The following is a 21,596-nucleotide window of genomic DNA, read 5'->3' as shown; positions in this document are numbered from 1 at the left end:
TCATCATAGATTCAATTAACAAACCAAACCAAGTAATTGTTTGTCCAACAAACTGAAGGAAGTGGTGATGAAATGCTGAGGTCCAGTTGTGCCCTAAAAAGAGGTTTCGTTGACAATGATATAAAAGAGAGAAAAGAAGCCGGAGCTGCTGTTCCTCCTCCTCTTGTGTCGGTTCACTTCGTCCTGACAAACTTCAGCTTGTGTTGTGTTGTAGATGTTCTGACGTCGTGTCATTTATTTATTTAAAACCTTGTTATATGATATAAAACATCAGCTGGTAGGAACATCTGTCAGGGTTCAGCCGTGACGTGTTGAACACGGGCTTCAGTGTCCACAGCTTATGAATCCCAGTGGAGCCGGAGGGAGGAAACGAATAAGTGAGTTTAACAGTCTGAAAACAAACCAGTCAGAGCTGAAGGACTCGACCTGGACACAGAGAGAGAGAGAGAGAGAGAGAGAGAGAGAGGAAGTGATGAAATCTGCAGTGAAGTAGGATGTATGTTATTTTACAGAAACACAATCACACACATGGACGGACATCAGCTGTGAGTGTGTGTGAGACCACAGGGAGAATCAGCAGATAAACACAGTCCAGTCATCTGGAGAGAGACTGAGAGAGAGCAGAGCGATAAGGCTTTGTCTCGCACGCACGCACACACACACACACACACACACGCACACACAAACACACACACACACACACACACACACACACACACACAGAGTGCAGCTGGCATGTTCACCTCAGCTAAAGTCAGCTGAGTTATATAAGCCAACCAGCCCACATAGGTTCATAGAGCCACACAGCTCTGCAGAGATCTGATCAAGGCAGCGAGCCTGTGTGTGTGTGTGTGTGTGGTGTGTGTGTGTGTGTGTGTGTGTGTGTGTGTGTGTGTGTGTGTGTTTTGATAGAGTAAGCAGGAAAACAGCATGAGATATGGAAGGCAATGATAGCTCTCTGAAGAGAGAGAGATGGATTGTTAGAGGAGTTTGTGGGAAGGATGAATGCAGGTTTACGAGTGTGTTTGTGTGTGTGTGTGTGTGTGTGCGTGTGTGTGTGTGTGTGTGTGTGTCTGTCTGTCTGTATTTGTTACGGACAGCAGGGAGACAGAGGAAGACAAATTAGAAGCGCGGCCGACTTAGACGAGTGTGAAACATGATGAGAGCGAAGACGAGGTGAATATTGAGCTGAAATGGAAATAAAATGAAAATGAGTATGAAAGAAGAAACAGAGGGAGATACGGAGATGATGGATGTGTGTGTGACAGAGGAGGAAATGAAGTGAGAGGATATTGTTGAGAGAACACACAGACACACACACACACAGACACACACACACACACACCTCTGAGTCTGAGAACGAAGGAAGTTTAACAAACAGAATTTACTCAACAATAACCTTTATTCCTCATGACTAAAGTTAATACACATGAAACCAGCTGATACAGCTCTGCATCAATACGTTTATTTTATTTAAGCTTCATTATATTTTCTTTTTTAAAGTTTTTCCACATATGAAGTTCTCTCTCAGGTTTTATCACCTGATGTTTCCGTGATAAAACAGCTCATTTATAATGAAGAGAAACGTGGAGATAAAAAGCAAATGAGTTGCTGATAATTATTTTTTTTTAAATGCAACAACAAAAAAGTTGAAATCTAATAAAAATCTAATTTTACCTGAACTTTTTATTCATATTTGATTTTTTAAATTTAATTTCTGTTTCTTTTTTTTTGTTAATATTAAAAAAAAACACAAATTTTTAAAAATCCTTTATATTTTTGATCAAAACCAGATATAATGAGCCCTGTTTTTATTCAGTGTCTGTGTTTCTTAAAACACATCCTGAAAATAATCAAGAAATCTCGACACTGTGGCCTCGGTTTTATTTTATTTCTTATTCTAATCTTTATGTCTTATTTTCTCATTCATCAGAGCAACAGAGGAGAGAATAAGTAATTATCAGGTGTGTAGAGGAGGAAGAAACATCTGTTACCACAATGAACAATAATTAATAATACATAAAAGCAAATATCTTAAAGCTCCTCCAGTGTAAAGGTCTGTGTCCATGTGTAGTGTGATTATAGATCAGCTCTAGCTTCTATATTAATACTGTGAAAGTATCAAAGCCTCAGTCCACAGAGAAATGCACACAGCCTGTATTCAGAAACTGAACCTTAAAACCAGCCGTCAGGACTTCTGGAACTTTGTGATGTCACAACCAAGCAGTCACCAAGCCCCGCCCACCTGGACCCACCATCCAAACCTTGCAGGATTTGGTTTCTCTGAGTGTTTTTACCTGAAATCTGCTTTATTTTTATTAACAGTGAGAGACTCAGAGCCTCCTCTCTTCTGATTGGCTCACTGACCTGTTGTTACTAGAGCTCCAGAATTAATTATCCTGTTTTATTCTCTAATTTGAATCTCCATTCATTGCCTTGTTTATTTACCTCGTGTTTTCCCTGTTGTAAAGTGCAATGTCGCATGAATAACTTCTACTCGTGCTTCAGTTGCAGAATGAACAGTGAATTATATACAGTACTAAAAATAACCCCCACCGCTCTCAGTGCACTTGATTCAATTGGATCCATCATCCGATGAGGTGAGAAGTGGGTTTCATGGCAAAGATGCTCACACTCCTGCTCAACATCTGCCACATAGATGATTGTGATTCTGGATGAGAGCAGCAACGTTCAGAGTGGAGACGGATGATGAAGTGAAGTTCATTACTCAGCAGCTCGTCCTGTCAGCCAGAGGCAACGCGTTACCTTCGCTCTTTTCTTTCAGTTTGCTGCTTTTAATCATTTCATTCAGGAGAGGACGTCACTGTGTAAAGTAGACAGAGAGAAGGAAAAAGATGAGACATCACATTTAACACGATCTCTGTTTTCTCTTTGCAGGAACGACACGCCGACAGTCTGATACAGAACCAGCATTACCAGGTCTGTACACGGGGCAGGGAGTCGTGTGTGTGTGTGTGTGTGTGTGTGTGTGTGTGTGTGTGTGTGTGTGTGTGTGTGTTGTCGCTACAGAATCTGAACCTGACCTGTGCTGAGTCTTGGTTCTCCTCACAGAGAGCTGCAGGAATGAGTCCTGAAACCAGGAAGTGAGTTGCATTTATGCACTTCCTGTTCCGTCGTCCTGAAGTCTCTGGGTTTCTTTTTTTTTTAAATGGCTGAAATAAAGTCTGTTTTCACCCTTTATTCGACAACATAAAATCCGTCAGTAAACACCCCAGTCCTGATTCCTTCAAGCTTTTATGTCTCTCACAAAAGACTGGTTGCTGCGGCGACTGGACAGCTGAGTGGTTAGGGCTCGTACCACATGAGCGCAGAGCAGGAAGTCCCCGGTCTGTCTCTTTGACTCCTCCTCTCTCCCTCCTTAAAGTATTAAGTGTCTCAATGAGACGACAGAGGTGGTCGTGGACGTTAAACTCACTAGTTTATATTCTCTTTGTGTTTATACTTGCAAACTGTCACTAACTGTGTAAGAGGAAAGTCGTGTGTAGAAGAGCTGAATCAAACTACAAGTGGAAGTTACTAAATGTAGTTTTCTTACTTCTGCTGATTGTATAGAGGCTTCAAACATCATAAGTTCGTTAGTGAAGATGATCCTGCTGAACTAAACCTGTTTGTCACAAAAGGCTTTTTGTGGCGGGAACCAGAGCGACGCTAACGTGCGGGTTAGCTTAGAAACATACGTGGTGTAGAGAGCCGTGCTGGTTCTGTCATGAGATTACAACATCCACCTTCCAGCACTCAAAAAGAAAAGACAAATGTGAGGATTAAATCAGCTGCTGATTATGCACCAAACTCTGTGTGAAAAAAAAAGTTATAAAAGTGGAAACAGCTCACGGTGGCTGATTCTGTTTTTAGAATCTGAAACAAAAAAAACCAAAAACGTCAAGGACAAAAACACAACAAAGCAAAAAGCTTATTTCCATTCTGGTTCTGAGTCAGACGACAGATCTTCAAGTCAGAGAACACAAAGTAAAGTAATTAGTGATTCTCTGTGCAGACGCTCACTCACAGCTTTTACAGTGTCGATGTTACAGCGTCTGGTTCAAGTCTGTAGTCCACTGTTGGTGTGTGTGTGTGTGTGTGTGTGTGTGTGTGTGTGTGTGTGTGTGTGTCACCTCAATACCGACACACACACACAAACACAGAACAGATTGCATATCCCCCGGCCATGTTTCTGTGGCAGGGTCCAAACCAACACCAGCTCCCTGTGGACCCACACACTGCCTGTGTGCGTGTGTGTGTGTGTGTGTGTGTGTGTGTGTGTGTGTGTGTGTGTATCCAGCTGTTTCTCGAACTGAAATGATGGAGAATCTAAAAATGTTTGGTCGTTGTCCTGTGACGGTCTCATGATGTGGATTTACTAAAGACCAAAAGCTGGTGAATATTAAAGGTGCCTTTGTTTAAAGGATGTAAACAAAGTGATGTTTGCCTTCACTGTTCCACACCACTTATTATTATTATTATTATTATTATTATTATTATTATTTGTGCCCTTGAGGCCTGACAAACGTGCTGCTGTGTTTAAAGTGACTGTGACCTGTGACCTGTGACCTGTGACCACACCCAGCGGTGATGTCACACAGTCCTGGAGTACACCTGTACCTCACTGCAGCCAGCTGAGAGGCTAAACCAGGGGCGGTCAGCAAGGATACGATTTTTCAGGAGGTGTCTTGGGCACAAAACTTGTGCCAGACCTTCGTCGTCACGGCTACAGTAACAAAAACACATGATTGATGGTGGGAAACCTGACTTCCTCCTTTGCTCCTGTCATAATCACTGTGGCCCAGTATAGGCCCGGTGCCACGGCCCGCATCTGCACTTTGAGATGCACGCTAACATGTAGCATGCTAATATACTAAATATTAGCATGAAACCTGAAATTGAAAACTGCAGTAATACAGCAAAGGCTAATTGCTAATGTACTGTATGTGTTACTTTGCAAACAGCTGAAGGTTAACCTAATGCTAATATACATAGCGCTAAAGGTGAGCTAGGTCTGAGCCTGAGAAGCTGAATCTGATTTGTCCTAAATTGGCCACCGTACCGGGCCAGACTCGGGCCGAGGACCCAGACCAGAAGTTTCATTTTACTATGAAGCACAGACGACTTTATCTTCAAACTCCACATGGTACCTTTAAGTTTTTCTTTAAATTTCACTTTGTTTACATCGATATTTTTAACCCTCTATTGATAAACTTTAAGTGGCAAAAACTCAATGTTAAAATCTACAAAAAGTGAGCAACAATTTAAATGTGATGTCCCATCACCCGAGGATTTTCATCACTGGAGGAAGTGATGCTCTAGTGTTTGTGTTTTACCATCTCAGCATTGAAAAGAATGTATTTTTAGAGTTCGTCCCAAAAGTTAAACTTAGCTTTTGAGCTTTTTCTCACTTGTGTTGATAGTAAAACAAACTGCACATTGTTCTTGGCAGCCGTGGTTTGTCATCTCCATGTCCAGTTTCAAGAGATTTTTTTTTGTCTAGAGTTTGTTCAGCGAATCAACTGGAGACGCAGCTCTGGTGGTTCGACACCTCAGCGCTGGCAGCGACCACGAACGCAGGAGCGCCAGTACTTTTTATTTGGCGGCGCTGATCGTCGCTTTGATTCCCGTCCATGTTTTTAAGGATTGTTGTAGGAATCTGTCCTTCACTTCAGCAGAGTGTGTGGTGTGTTTTGGCAGCGGCGTGAGAGTGACAGCATGCCAGACCGTCCTGTTTGGCAGGCACAGGTGTTGACTGTGGGAGGATGCAGTGTGTTAATGTGTGTGTGTGTGTGTGTGTGTGTGTGTGTGTGTCAGGGTTTGAGATGCCACCCACTGAGCACCAAATGCTGGTGAATTTGTCTTTGGTCTATAAATCAATAAGGGTCACCCGCCTCATTGGCTGATTACTTAATGAGACAATAACATTTAAATTCATCAGTTAGGTTGAAACAGCAAGTGAACACATTTTAAAATAATGACACAGTAACATGAAGAACACTGACTGTGTGTGTGTGTGTGTGTGTGTGTGAATTGTTCCTCACAGGTATTTGTTTGTCCTGAACAGCTGAGATGAAAAATATCATATATATTATTATATCACCTGTGACACCTGACTCATCGTTTTAAAGAAAAATATGAATGAACAATAATGGAAGTTTTATTTTGTGTCTTGCAGCTTTATGTCAAACCTGCCCAACCGCTACATCACATTAGATTTTCAGATCTTCATTATCTGCAATAAAAAACACTGACAAACACATGCATGTATGTAACACTGGAGAAATCATCATCATAAATAGTCTTTTTATATATTATAATAGATTTTGCTTCTTCTTCTGGTGTTTAGAACAAAGAATATTTCAGGGTTTTGTTGAGTCATGTTATAGAAAGACTCTTTGTCCAGATCACAGCGTCAGTTTCCTCGTGTTGTAGCGACATCAACATCAGAGGAAGGAAACCGTAACGTCTCGTAACGTCTGATATTAACAGTGTCTGTTGTTGTCATAGAAACAAATTAAAGGAAGAAGTGAATTATTTTAGAAAACTACAGACCTGTAAATCACGAGGTAACAGGACAGCAAAATGGTAATATCATAATAAGTGACTATGTTCAGTAACCATGGCGACTGTCCTCTGCAGGAAGTGATCCGGAGCCTGGTGAAGAGGTACGTGGCGGCCATGATTCGCAGCGCCAAGACCGACGAGGGACTGACGGAGGAAAACTTTAAGGTGGGTGACGAAGACGACGTTTGTGGATCCAGATAAACAAACAAACAAACAAACCAATAAATAAATAATGAGAGAAAGGAAGAAGACGACGACAAAAGGAACAAACAAAACTGACAACAGTGTCGTCCTGCGGCCGGACGCCCTGCAGAGCTCCGGCTGCAGACACATCAGCTGCACAGGTGACGCTTCATTTAGTTTTAGTGCTGCAGGTTTCATTGAAACCAAACTCAGAGCTGCTTTTCATCCTTAGTAAAAAAAAAAGATCATTAATTTAAGAAAAATCCACATCTTTTCGATGACGACCAGCTGCTCAGGTTCCACGGCTCTGATCAATACCGGCGCTTCTCCGTCGATAATCCTCGAGGAGAGTTTTCTTTGCTTTCTCCAAAATCTTCTGAGACATAAATTATTCTGAGCTGGAGTCAGTTCCCATGATGCCTCTGGAGCCCAGCCGGGGCTTTGAAGTGGAAAGTTCCTGTGGGCTTTTCAATGCAAAAACAACATCAGGTGCACATCGCAATGAATCACGTTCACACCCTCAGTGTGTGTGTGTTTGTGTGTGTGTGTGTGTGTGTGTGTGTGTGTGTGTGTGTGTGTGTGTGTGTGTGTGTGTAAAATGCGTAACATCAGGTGCATGTTGAGGTAAATCAGTGTTTTATTCTCTGAGGATTGGAGCCACATGTGCAGCGCTTGGATCACATATGGCAGGAGAGAAAAGAAGATGCAGTAAAGAACAAAAGGAGATATTGGGCCTTTAGCTCGTGGCTGTCTGTGTTTGTGGCGGACAGACGTGAGCAGAGACGCTGCACAGGCGTTTATGTTCAAGTCTCAGACTGAACTCGAGTCACACGTGATCTGAATTATAATGGAAATCAGCGTTACTGTCCCGGACGTCCGCAGCGACACACTGACGTCCTGCAGCACAGGGTGAAAATCAATGAAGAGAAAGACGGAGCCGCACAGATCACATGACCTCATGACCTCATCGCTTCATGACACAATCATAACAATTAAAGATTATTTTTTAAATGAACTGATTCACGTTCTAAAGAGAAAATGTTTATAGAATATCAGAGAATAGCGACTTATCTGCCAACATATGCTTAGATAATATGATTTATATTATTATTAATTAAAGGTTTCATCTGATTAGTTTCACAATTTGCTTCTTTTTTTTCTTCTCCAGTTTAACATTTTATTTATATATATATAACATTTTTATTTATTTACATATAGTTCCTCAATTATATAGATATATATTAGCCACAAGCCAACATTAAAATAAATATTTATTCACTGAAGGGCCACACTCACAAATATTTCATATATTTTGTTTTATATCTCGAGATAACAGGTTGATTATCTCGAATCTTTTTCCTCTTTTTATTCATTCCCTTCATTTCCTGTCCCGCTCTCTTTCTAGGAGTTGAAGCAAGACATCTCCAGTTTTCGCTACGAGGTCCTGGATCTCCTCGGCAACCGGCGTCCTCCCCGGCGACACTACTCTTCCTCCAGCGAGACAACGAGAGAGGATGGCGCCATGGCCTCGGAGGATGACAGCGAATCGGGCGATGGCGGCGGAGGAGGCGGAGTCCAAAGGTCAAAGAGCGTGACCTTCATGACCCCGCTGGAGGACGACACGGGGCCGGCGCCCGCGCTCGGCGTCTCCGCCCTGGTGCGCTCCATTTCAGGAATGACCCAGATAGAAAGAGGGGGAGAGGGGGAGGAGGGGGAGCTGGAGGAGGGCATCGGATGGGGGGAAGAGGAGGAGGAAGAGGAGGGGAAACCAAAGAGCAACGGGCTGAAGACGACCGTCATCCCTCCGTCCTCCACCACCGTCCTGCCCTCGCCATCTTCATCCTTCTCCTCGTCGTTCTCATCGTCACTCGCTCGCACGAGGAGTCGCCTGCAGCGCCTCTCGTCTCCGAGGGCGAAAACGGACTCTTTCAAACGCCTCTCCTACCTGTTCTCCCGCTCCAAACGCAAAGCCCCGCCCATGCCTCTTTCCCTCCAGTCCCCGCCCTCCTACACCATCTCTGACGGGTTGCTCCGCCCCCTGGGGAGCCACAGCCACTCCGACTTCGGACTCAGTGACGTGACCAGAAGCGAGACTCACCTGAACGAGGTGGGCCGCTCAGTCGACATCAGTAACCCCTCGTTCTCGCCGCGGAGGACGAACGGGCGGGACTCACTCCTGACGCTGCCCCTCCCGCCCCCGTGCCCCTGCCAATCCCTGCACTGTGCTTCCAACATGTCCGAGTCCAGCTCTCGCCTCCTGGACTCCAGCGAGGACGTTTTCCAGGGCGGAGGCGTGGGAGGAGCGGGCGAGGGCCGTGTGGACGGAGGAGGGGGAAGAGGAGGGGTGATGATGATGGGCGGGTGGGTGGGGCCGTGCGATGATGTCATAGAGGACAGCTGTGAGGTCATAGAGGACTCAGTCACCACGCAGCTATAGGAGAGAGGGACAACCAAACTGTTTTTCTTTGTTTGTTTGCAAAATGGATGAACACATTCAGAGGGAGGGAAACAGAGAGAGAGGTGGGGGCTTGGGGGGGGGGGGGACTCAGCGGGACCGGAGCGGGTTCTGAGGATCAGCATCAGCAATGGTGACACCTGCGAGGACAGAGGACAGACGTTCATAAAGACACTTTGTCTCCGTGTGGTCGTCTGGGGGGCAGAGACATGCTATTACAAGTTAGCCAACGAGCTACATAGCCAGCAGGCACTTTAATAGCTACAGAGCTCACAAGCTAGCAAGCTAATCCACTACTGAGAGAGCTAACTAGCTAGACAGTGAGGTAGCCACTAAAGTTTCTCGCTAATGAGCTAACCCCCTAGTGTTGGAGCTAGCTAGCTATTTAGCTCTAGTAGTAGCTACGGCTAACTAGCTAGTAGAGGGTTAGTTCTGTAGGTTGTTAGCTCTGTAGCTAAGTATGGTCACATGTTATAGTGCGTGCTAGCTTTAACCACTCAGTGCAAGACGCTTGTTTTTCACCATGAATGTGAAGTTTAATTAGAATAAATTTAAAAAGTATTTTACCGTAAAACAAACCAAACTTTGTTTCCCCGAGACTTTACACAGACTTTACATCACAAACATAAAATTAGCTTTTCTAGCTTCTACGATTATCCTGCGATCATCAAAACAAAAAGTTCATAATTGACCTTGAATTGTCATCAGTTTTATAGACGTCTCTTTTCTAATGTTGGGGATGTGGGGAAAATGTTTTTAAGCTGCTGAGTCAGGGTTTGTTTTGTTGATGTGTTGCCGTTGACGACAGACATGCTGTATCCATGCAACCTTCTCAATGCACCATATTGATGATCAGGTCAACATGCATCTTTTCATGGCATTCACTATATTACGACAAACTGTCTTTACGAACGGCGGCCATTTTCCACACATGCCACAGGAGAACGAAGGGCGAGACTTAAAGGGAGAGTACAAATCTTTCTTCTTTCCTCTCGGAGATTCACACACGCATGATTACTGTGGAATTACAAGGAGCCAAAGCAACTTTTTCAGGAGGGAAATATTGATAAAAGTTCCTCTCTGGTTTCCCTTTAACCAAACTTCACATGTGCAATGGAATAAAAATGGAATTAAATCATTTGAAAACCTCTGGAATTTGAGTGGAACTACAATTAAACTTCAGCCAAACGAAAATGGAACGAGCCCCAACGTCAACGTGAAATGTGACTTACGACTTTCAGGTTTGCAAAAAAATCTATCAGGGCAGATGGAATAACCTCAACTTTAACTGTGGAATTTCATGGATTTAACTCCGACCGAATCACTGGGAACGTAACGGGAACGGCATGGAACCATTGCTCTGCTGTCGATAGCCTGCACCCTCTCTCTCTCTCTGCATCAACAAGGGCCAAGGAACTTTATTTTATCCTAATAACAGTTATACTAGTAATAATAATAACGATAATAATAATAATAATAATAATAAGAGACTTCTAATAATAATAATGAGGACTATTCTGGTTTCTAAAGACTGTCTTTGCTTCTCTTTGAGTTGCCTACGATATCCTGGCTTCTCGTTCAGCTCTTCCTTAATAAGTACACTTTAACCTGGTGAATAAAAATACACGGTGATATTTTATTGTGAGGAGGAGGAAGTGATGGATGGATGGATGGATGGATGGATGGATGGAAAGGAGGAAAGGGAGGAAGAAACAGATAAATGGAAAGGAATGCAGGTTTTCTGGATTAAGAAAAAAGGGGAAAAGGAAGGAGGAAAGGAGTAAAGGAGAGAAGTGAAGGAAGATGGGAACAGGCAGGATTAACAAGGATGAGTTTGCCTTTCTGTCTATTTGGGAAATCTATTTTAAAGGGAAATTTCACCAGAATTTCATCATGACTATTTTTTTTTTTTTTTTTTTTTTCTTTCTTGAAGTCGCTCGGTGCGGAGACTTCAAACGGTTGGCATGAGCAGAGGCTGTTGAATTTTACTCTGGTTAATATACGACTGTCAGCAGTGAAGTAGAGAAATTATGCATGTCTGATCAAAAAAAAAAAAAAAAAAAAAAAAAGAACCACCGTTACCTGCAACACACACACACACACACACACACACACACACACACACACACACACACACACACACACACTCAGACTATCAGCTGGTGTGACGAGTAGCTCCTGGCCAAATGTTTTGCCCTTTCCCAGCTGCCCCCAGAGTCCTCCACTGTCTCCCTTCTCACCCGGGTGACACAACCTCTCCCTCCTTTTATTTCACATCCTTTCTTTCTCCTTCTCTCTTGATTGTTTTTACCCTTTTTTTCTCCTCTTTCTTCCTCCTCACCTCTCTCTTCCCTCCATTATCCTCCCTCGGACACTCTACAAAAGCACACGCACATGCACTCGCCCCTCCGGCTGTGACCTCACCACCAGCTGTCTTGGCAGCAGCAGCGGCGGCGGCGGCAAAAAGCCTCAACCCTTCCGGTGAATCAACATCCCAAAATGTCACGGGTGTAACCATGGAGACTTGATTCCTCGCTCAACAGCCTGTAATCATAATGTCACGTCCAGAGCCAGAAAAGCTCTGCGCGGCGGAGTCAGGCGCTGCCGGGCATCCTGGCGCTGGCTGGCAGCGTGGGGAGCAGCTGAGTGGTTAGTGATGACACTCGTCTCTTTTTGATCTAAAAACAATCACTTTAATGTCACTTTTCATCCGGCCAATAATAGAGGACGACACTGAGAGACATGGACGTGACAGCATCTCTCCTGCACACGATATATAACTTTAACCTTTACTTTAGCCAAGACACTGAGAAGTGAGCGCACCGGTAGACTGTTGTTATATAGCGACGGTTTCTATGACAAAGAGCCATAAAACAAGTATGAAGCAGGTCTGAATGGATTCGATCCACAACACAACTGTTACCGAGCCCGAGCCGTGACCAAAGGTGTTTTACTCACCTGAACGTAAGGACGAGCTAAACTGTAACGTGACATTTGAGAGTCCAGTTCATCCACTCGTAATGGACATGTCTACTGACAAACACATAAAATAAATGTTCAGGTTTGGTTCTTATAGTGCAGCTGATGAGCTTGTATATGAAGGTTATTGTGCATTTTATGACTGAAGCATGAAACTTTCTATGAACCAGGAAGTTGTGACCTCTGGGACAGGGCAGAGACGTCTGGGTTAATGAGTGTGGTCCAAACCAAACTAGCATGCTAACTGATCTGCTAGCTACTTGTGTAATTCCATAGAACACACAGCAGAAGTTGTCAATGTTGTTAACAAGCTATAGCCACCTTACACAACTACAGCAACAAATAAGCATCTTTATTAGAACAAAAATGTAACTTTAGCAAAGACACACATGATTATAACGAAGGGTGATGGGGCAGAAACTAGAAAGATGCAATGCTGAGGTCATTGACCTCTCAAGGTCACTAGAGGTCAGATATAAATGACCCCTACGTCTGAAATAAAACCTGTATGTAGATTATATGCTGAAACTTTCATGCTTCAATCATAAAATGCACCATTACTTTTCTCAGTGCTTTTCTCAGTGGGCGGGGCTAAATTGCAGAAAGGTGATGTCACATTCTTCGGTGCACCAATCAGGATTTACCAACATTTAAATCAGTATTTCATAATCCAATCAAATCCCACACTGATGATGAAGTAGATTTTTGACTGTTAAATAAATAATACCCAGGGATGGATACATATATACACATATATTTATTATTGTTATTAGTTAGTTCTCAGAGGATCAAATAACTTTATGTAAAAGTCCTTTTTATCCTCTTTTAGCTTTGTTTTTTTGTTTGTTTTTTTCCAGCTCCCAAACTGGCTTTGACAAACACAGCATCAGACAGCAGACAGAAAAAGTTAGCAGCTAGCTGGTGAGCGTACGTACTACTGCTTCAATTACAATAGTTTTACTCACATGAAATGCAGAGTAGCTAGTAGCTAGTAGCTAGTAGACAACCTGAAACACTGTAGTTGTTACAAGATAAAGTCTTAAATCTTCATTCACTCACTTCATTTAATATTTACATCCAAACAGGAATAAATGACAAAGGAGCTGCTGCTAGTCACTGATGCACACTGTGTGTAAATAAGCAGGTGTTTTCTAACCTGTGACAATATGTGAGTGTTGTGTTTTCAGCTGGCTGCGCTGCCCCCAGGTGGCCAGGAAATAATCATTTAATCCAGCTCTTAATGCAACGGGATATCAGATGATTAACATTTAAATTCTCATGATCCTCTGTGAAGCTCCGGGCGTTTAATTAATCAATGCTTTGATTAGTTAGCTCAGTCTTACACTGAGGAAATGGGGAGTTGATTTATTGGTTTAATTGATTTATGAAAATTGGTTCTTAAAATGAAATCACATGATCAGCATCATTGACGAACTGTTGAGTGAAGGAATTAAATCTCAAACGATTTAGATTTTAGATCAGAGAATGTGAAGAAAGAAAGAAAGAAAGGAGGTGGATGTGTTGTATTTAGCATTAAAAGCTGTTATTAACATTTAATAAATGGTTTGTAACACACTATAATGTACTTGTATGCAGCTTTAAGGACATTTTTTTATTTTCAATTACAACTTTAATGATATATATGAACAGCAGGAGTTACAGTTGCTGACCAAATACATTAATAAATACTTGTGTCTGTCTATGACAAGTGTATAAATGACTGATAAAAGTTAAATAATTGGACTTTAAGTGAAAGCTGCTCTGCCTTTAAGTTGAAGGTCTTTGCAGACAGAAGAAGTTAGCAGCCAGCTGGTGAGCGCACGTGCTAACTGCTTCAAATACAATAGTTTTACTCACAGGAAATGCAGAGTAGCTAGTAGATAGTTCACACAACCTGAAACACTGTAGTTCTTACAAGGTAAAGTCTTAAATGAAGTTGAAGTTCTTTGTAACTTCAACTTGAGATTTTTTTTTGTTTTTATCGACAGAAAATGGAACAAAATTCAGTTTAAATCTGTCGGTGTGACGATTAAACCTCACACTGTCACGGGCTTCTATCTTTTAGCTCGGTTTACAGGGGGGAAGGTGAATCTCTTGGTTACCACGGCAACCGGCCTGCGTGTTACCACCCCATAATCAGGGCCGCGCGGTGCCACACATGCACTGCGCCAAACGGTTCGGGGATCAATCACACTTCATCAATCGCCGTGACGACTGCGGCCAGACGCTGTGGGACGTTTGAGTGTCGTCAGGGAAACGGAGACTTTAAAAAGGCTTTTCCACCCAGAATTAACACAGGAAGGCAGGCTTTTATTTTGAAATATGTATTAGTGAATGTAGGGATAGACACAGAGGTATTGATCGACCGAAACTGATAAAGTTACTGCAGCCTTGTCTGTCACCATCTGCTGTTCACACACACACACACACACACACACACACACACACACACACACACACACACACACACACACACACACACACACATACTCACACTCAGAGTAACACATTTTGAGAAACACACATGGAACTGATAATCAATCACTCTGATAGATCAATATTGGTCATGCCTGTCTGGTCCCCCTGTGGGACTTTTTAACCCGCTGCAGGGTGTGTGTGTGTGTGTGTGTGTGTGTGTGTGTGTGTGTGTGTGTGTGTTGACCAGGAATTATTGATCCAGCCAGAATCTATAATTACATTCTGTTGAGCTCTTGACTATTACATATTGATTTAGATGAGACACGATGAGTGTGTGTGTGTGTGTGTGTGTGGTGTGTGTGTGTGTGTGTGTGGTAAAGAAACAAATTGAGCATCACTGAAGCAGATATGTTTTCTTAATGGACAGATGGGACAACACACACACACACACTTTGATCGCAATAGGCAGCGGTGACAAAGGAAAAGGCACCAGGCTCATCTCATGCATTATTCACACACACACACACACACACACACACACACACACAGTCACAGTCACAGTCACATGTGACCAGTGATTTGACAGTTTTGACTGTAAATTCTTTGAGGCGGCTGCAGCCTCCCAGTCCACTTTAATAACCCTGTGTGATCTCTGTAATGTGAATCACACACACACACACACACACACAGACACACACACACACACACACACCCAGAGAGAGAACACTAATAGTCCTGTGTGGCTTCTCTCTGCCTTCAAGGCAACTGAGGACAACAGCCTTGTCCACAGTTACAGATCTTAGATTGTGTTTGTGTGTGTGTGTGTGTGGGTGTGTGTGTGTGTGTGTGTGTGTGTCCGTGTGCTCACATGTTGTGTAGACTCAGTGGCTTGAAAATACAAAAACACTAAAACAGCTTCCACACTGAAATGACTGAGCTCTTGTTGACTAGAGAAATTATAACATTACTTTAATTTTTATTTCTCTTTCTATTCTGTTCGTCTCATTTCCTGAAGAGGATTTTATGAGACGAATGTAATCAATTTTATCAAGTCGAGCAATCTGTCGGACTGCTCTGATCACACCTCATGATTCAAAGATGGCCGCCTCCTGTGTGTAAAGAGTGTGCGGTTCTTAGGCGTGTTCGCTGACTCAGCTCCGACGGGGCGGTTAGTTTCCTGACATTACCACCATCCTGCTGCAGGACGACAGTTCAGTTCCCAGGTGACGTGTTCGGATGAGGTGAGGGTTTTTTTATTCATGCGCTGCTGCTTGTTAAAGACGGTAAAGTGCTGAATCAGGAGGCTGGTAACCGTGTGGAGGAACATAAAACTAAAGCTGCACTTGTTTCCCGACTAGATTAAAATGAGCTTAGGTTATTTTTATCATGGACAGCAGACACATACATCCAGCTGCTGCGTTCAGAGATAATGAAGGAGAGCTGCTAACGTCGCTAACGACAGCGCTAACTCCAATCTGTAACATCTAAATCTATAACTGATATGAAACTGATAACCTGTTTTTACACAATAAAAGCGTCACCATGGAAACTCATCCGGTCGAGTTTTACAAAGCTGAAAACCGTTGACAGCTGGTGGAAGTCATTGATATCGATCAATAATCAAATCTCAACACGTGTGTGGAGGTCATTTTGTTGCTGAGGAAGGGAAACTGATTTGGCACAGCTACTCATCACACACACACACACACACACACATATATACAGTACATATATACGGCATCATTCAGGTTCCCCTCTCACCTTCTAAAGGGATTTTGAGCTTTAAAAATAAAAACCTGTCCTTGTTTTTCTTTGTTTTTTGGATTTCCACATGGATGAATGTATGACTGTGTTATTTTTCTAGAAGCGGACGGCTAGCGCACGTTGTTGACTCTTTAATAAAGGCATCCTTAGAAAAACTGGGCTGTGGTCCGACTGTTTATTCATCATCCGTTCCTCCTCTGTGTCTGGTGTCAGAGCGTCGGGTCATCTGTGACGTCAGTCTGCTGCTGCTGCCATTTTATTGTTAACACATCAGGTTCAGAAACTTGACACAACAGCAGGAACTTCACATAACCTTTCACATTAAAATAAAAGTAAGCTTTGAATACCACTGAACCAATCCCACAGACATATATGATTCTCTTTCTTTTAAATGTGGCAATAAAAATAAAGCAGATTTCAGGTAAAAACACTCAGAGAAACCAAATCCTGTAAAGGTTTGGATGGTGGGTCCAGGTGGGCGGGGCTTGGTGACTGCTTTGTTGTGACATCACAAAGTTCCAGAAGTCCTGACGGCTGGTTTTAAGGCTCAGTTTCTGAATACAGGCTGTGTGCATTTCTCTGTGGACTGAGGCTTTGATACTTTCACAGTATTAATATAGAAGCTAGAGCTGATCTATAATCACACTACACATGGACACAGACCTTTACACTGGAGGAGCTTCAAGATATTTACAGATAACCTTCAAAATATGAGATTGTTTCGATACGAACTCTAGTTTTCTTTTGTTTTCTGGTCGTGGACGTTGTGCAAAGTTCAGAGGTCATATTATGATTTACTACTCATACAGTTTGCTTTAGTTAGAATCTGCTCAGAGACACGTTACAGCTGTATCCTAGTGTTTCATCCTGAGATGCATCAACTTCATTAAGACATCAATAAGTCATTATTTAAACTGATTCCTCATTAATGACTTGACAGTGAAAAACATCAACATCTGAAGAACTTATTTTGCAGAAGATGATGAAGAGTTCAAGGTGAGTTCAGGTGGTTAAATCGACCCAGTCCTTTTAACTGATGCAAACACTAAAAATTAATATGATTATTGATTAATGATTAATATAAAGTCACATTTTCACATTCGAGAGGAGAAATCGATCAAATCAGAGACACAACAGAAGCAGTTTAAGAAAAAAAAACAAAAAAACTGCTTTGTCATATTTTTTTAGACGAACCTTTGTTCACCTTCGGAGGCAAACTGTTGCCCGTAGCAACGTCCTCCATTTGCACCCATAATTTTAAAAGAATCATCCCACGCGTCTGATCAAGACCCAAACACCAGCTACGAGTCTCCGTAGAGAAGCAATGGCTCTAAATCAGCGTCAGGAAAGTCACTTTTAGCTGCAGCACTTGTTTTGTCTGCTCCCGCTCTGCTGCGCCCGGGTTATTTTTAGACGTGTTCTGAGACGAAGGCTCACGCTGAGATTTAATTGACGTGCAGTCAGGTGTTTCGAGGTGCCTGACTGTTTCCCTAAGAAACCGACTCACCAGAAAACCGATGGATGTGGTTTCTAAAGCCAAATATAAGCTGGATCCATGTAAAGCAGGTCAAGAGCAGTGAAGTTCCTTATGTAAGCAGTGGGAGGTCTAAGTCGAGGTTTACATGCACTGTGCTGTGGAACTGCTCTTATTGATTTATATTAAAATGTTCAGGCCAAAAGGTTTTATAGTTCAGGCCTCTAATGGAAATCTTAATTTCACTGCATACAATAATAATTTAGATAATAGTGTCAGTTTTTTACCATGACTCCTGTTTTAACATGAGTCAGCAGGAGATGTCATTTCAACCAAGCTGCAGAGTTAGCATTAATTAGCTAGCTATCTACAACTGATAGAATATAGCAACAGTCATCAATTAGCACTTGTTGGCTGTAAATAAGAAGCTTTTGTTTACTTCTGTGTGAGATTGAAGACACATCATTTGAAAGATCGCTATGAATTTCAAGTGGCTGTCGGAGGTCCCAGTGTTCCTTTTGCAACCGGTACAAAGGATTCGACAAAGTCCAATTGAACCAGCGAATTAATGATGAGCATGAAGCATGTGATGAAAGATGAAAACATCAGATCTGTGTGGAGCGATGAGGGGAAGGTAACGTTCCCTGAAATGAATATGCAAAACAACAGATTTTCCTGAACGCTCCAACATATCCGGCGCGGCACTCGTGCTGCGTTCACATGCTCCGACATTCATCCGGCTTCGGTGTGTTGAAGTTGAAGTCAGAATGTGGAACATCAACACGGACGCTACAAAGATGATGTTGTGTGTAAACAACATGTCGACAGCTGTCTCCAGTATTTGTGTTAGTTATTATCAGGTTTACTGCTAATTAATAAAGTTTCTAACTACTCTAGGTCACATTACATGGAGACAACTAACAGTTAAGACCTAATACTATATTACAAATGAAATGTTGGCAAAAAGCTGATATACAGTACATAAATTTTCACATTTGATCCAAGGTTTCTCACCATCAATCGAATATTTACTTCTGTCCGTCATGTTTCTTCCTATATGACGTCAACAACTCTGCAAGGTGTGTCCGACTTTAGGGAACGTTCACGTTGGTTTTCCCTGATGATTCCGTGAATGCAGAGTTACTAATACAGAAGTGGTTGAAAACTAGAGACACATGGACGCTTTCATTTTATATAAATGTAAATAAAATAAATTATTCAACTTTTGCAGCTTTTTTTGGAGTGATGTGAAAAACCCAACTGTGGTCAGAGACGAAGAGCAGATAGATTTTTGGTGCTTTTGAAAAGTTTTTAATGAAAACATCTTTTGTTCAGATACAATGTCTGTTCCCTCCATTCTTTCTCTTGGATGCTTTTAGTGATTACGTTGGTATCAGTGTTTGTGTACTTGCGTTTGGATGCATATTGGTTTAAACTGATAAAAGCTGCTCTCTTTTTGTGCTCTTTTTATTCTGTATGTGTCGAGAGCAAGAGTGCTTTTCAACAACCTGCAATATAATCTGAATGTATTATTATTTTATTCAAGGAACAGCTGAAAAGGAGAGCAAGGGAGAGGGAGATAGAGAGAGATGAGAGTTTTTGAACAAAGCCCTCGCTTGCCCGTTGTGTGGGCTGCACTGCTGAATAAAAACCAGCTTTCATCTCTCTCTCTCTCTCTCTCTCTCTCTTTCTCTCCCTCTACATCAACCTCCCCTCCACCAACTCAGTGTCAAGTTCTGCTATGAGACACACAGTGATCTGTGTGTGTGTGTGTGTGTGTGTGTGTGTGTGTGTGTGTGTGTGTGTGTGTGTGTGTGTGTGTGTGTGTGTGTGTGTGTGTGTGTGTGTGTGTGCTGCGGAATGAGAAGCTGGCTGTCCTTTTGGCAGGCAGCAGTACACTGAAGCACCTCTCAGAGAAACTGGACTATTATTGAACTACTGAGAAACACTCTTATCTCACTGTGAAACACATCGCTTCTCTCTCTCTCTCTCTCTCTCTCACACACACACACACACACACACACACATGGATGCAGTGAAATACATTCAAGCACACAGACACAAAGTATTTTGAGGATGCATGTGCAGAGAAAAATCTGTAAAAGTTCTGCAGCAGAGTTTAGAAGAGCTGAACTGTGTGTGAAGGAGCACCTCAGGGAATGTACTGAGGTCCTCTGTTTTAATTAATATATATAAATGTATATTAATATAAGCTACAAGTAATTAATATTGTCTGAAAATAGTAATAGTAAATGATAATAATAATTATTATTATTATGTGACCTTTTCCCTCAGTCAAAATCTTGCCAGTCCATTTCATATTTTCAAAATTGACTGCACTTTAAGTTTTGGTGAAAGTGTGGAGGGTTTCACTCCGACTGGTGAGGAGACTCATGGTTGCATCACACCAGTAGTCTTCAGTCTACCTCACATTCTTTATTTTTTTTGTTTTCAGAGGTGGAATTACTTTTAGGCTGATCAAATCTCTCTTGAAGGCAAGACACGGTAAAACACAGCAGCATGAACACATACACATACAGGGATAATAAGCTAAGTGCAGAATGGATGATGAATCTTCCCAAGTATTTCCAAGCACATGGAGATCAGGGGTCAAATGTCATGGCAAGCCATGGGATAGCCTCTATAAAGCTGTTATGGATTCAGAGAGGGATAGATAGATAGATAGATAGATAGATAGATAGATAGATAGATAGATAGATAGATAGATAGATAGATAGATAGATAGATAGATAGATAGATAGATAGATAGATAGATAGATAGATGTGACTGCTGTGCATTTGTTTTGTAATGATGCATAACCACTGATATCTTACTGTTTTAGGTGTGTGCATGGCTCCCTCTGTTGGATGAGACAGAAAATTGCAGGACAGCTGGTAACACCTGACACTGATGCCGAAGATCCTCTATAGAAAAGAGGAGCCACTCAATAGCAAAGGGCTTCTCTCCCTCTGGTCTGCCGCATGTTTCAGGTTGTGGAAGCAGCATTTTTGGCTAAATTTGGCACATTCACATCATACTGATATTAATTCATGAATGTTTGCTGTCCATGATAAATCATAAAATAAAATAAAATAAGCAACTGTGCTCTAGATAGATAGATAGATGGGGAGGGGATGGTGACCTCATGTCCTCTACTGACTCAAATATCTCAAGCTTTTGACCAATGATGGTACTGTTGTTGTGAATGGATTTATTGATCCTGCTGGCATCTGTGGCACAGATGGTGCTCCCTAATGTAATGGAACATACTGAAAATGCACCAAGAGTATTGTGAAGTGTTTGTTTTGTTGAAGGAGGCCTTCCACCCACAGTTTTTAGAGTAATGGCTTCACCTTCCCCAAGTGTCTCAAACTGAGTTGGTACAAATAATTTCACCATTAATGTTTTTGGGAAATAAGCAAATTAAAAACAGTGCCGCCATGTTTAATAATTAAAAAGTCAACATCAGACGAACAATAATTTTCAATTTCTTTTTTTTTTTTTAATGCTGTAGAGGTACTTAAACTTGCAGTTTCTTGTCAATTTGTCATCCAATTTCAATTAATTTCTCTGTTTTAACATGTTTATGAAGAAACTAAACGCGGTTCAGTTCCTGCTTGGCTGTATCATAAAATACCGGCAGAGTGATACTTTATATATTTTTCTACTCTTTGGCCCGCCTCTGCCTTCCCATTGGCCCAGCTGCTGCCACTTCTACCTCTCTGATTGGCTCGGGGCGCGGCGTGCGTCGCGCC

The 21,596-nt window shown here is 42.2% G+C and overlaps 1 protein-coding gene across 1 annotated transcript in view; it reads left to right on the top strand.

The window, feature by feature from the left end:
• trpc5a (transient receptor potential cation channel, subfamily C, member 5a) overlaps window positions 1-9,187 on the top strand; it is a 99,673-nt gene extending 90,486 nt beyond the window's left edge. Inside the window, exons 16-18 of the mRNA XM_056369951.1 lie at window positions 2,899-2,940; window positions 6,643-6,732; window positions 8,156-9,187. Coding sequence (XP_056225926.1) covers window positions 2,899-2,940; window positions 6,643-6,732; window positions 8,156-9,187 — 1,164 coding nt within the window. The remainder of the gene's footprint in view (window positions 1-2,898; window positions 2,941-6,642; window positions 6,733-8,155) is intronic.
• Window positions 9,188-21,596: the final 12,409 nt, after the last annotated feature.

Source organism: Seriola aureovittata, chromosome 23 (genome assembly GCF_021018895.1).
Source record: "Seriola aureovittata isolate HTS-2021-v1 ecotype China chromosome 23, ASM2101889v1, whole genome shotgun sequence".
In the NCBI taxonomy this organism is placed as follows: domain Eukaryota; kingdom Metazoa; phylum Chordata; class Actinopteri; order Carangiformes; family Carangidae; genus Seriola; species Seriola aureovittata.
The sequence above is the reverse complement of the archived record's forward strand: the minus strand, read 5'-3'. Positions and strand labels throughout refer to the sequence as shown.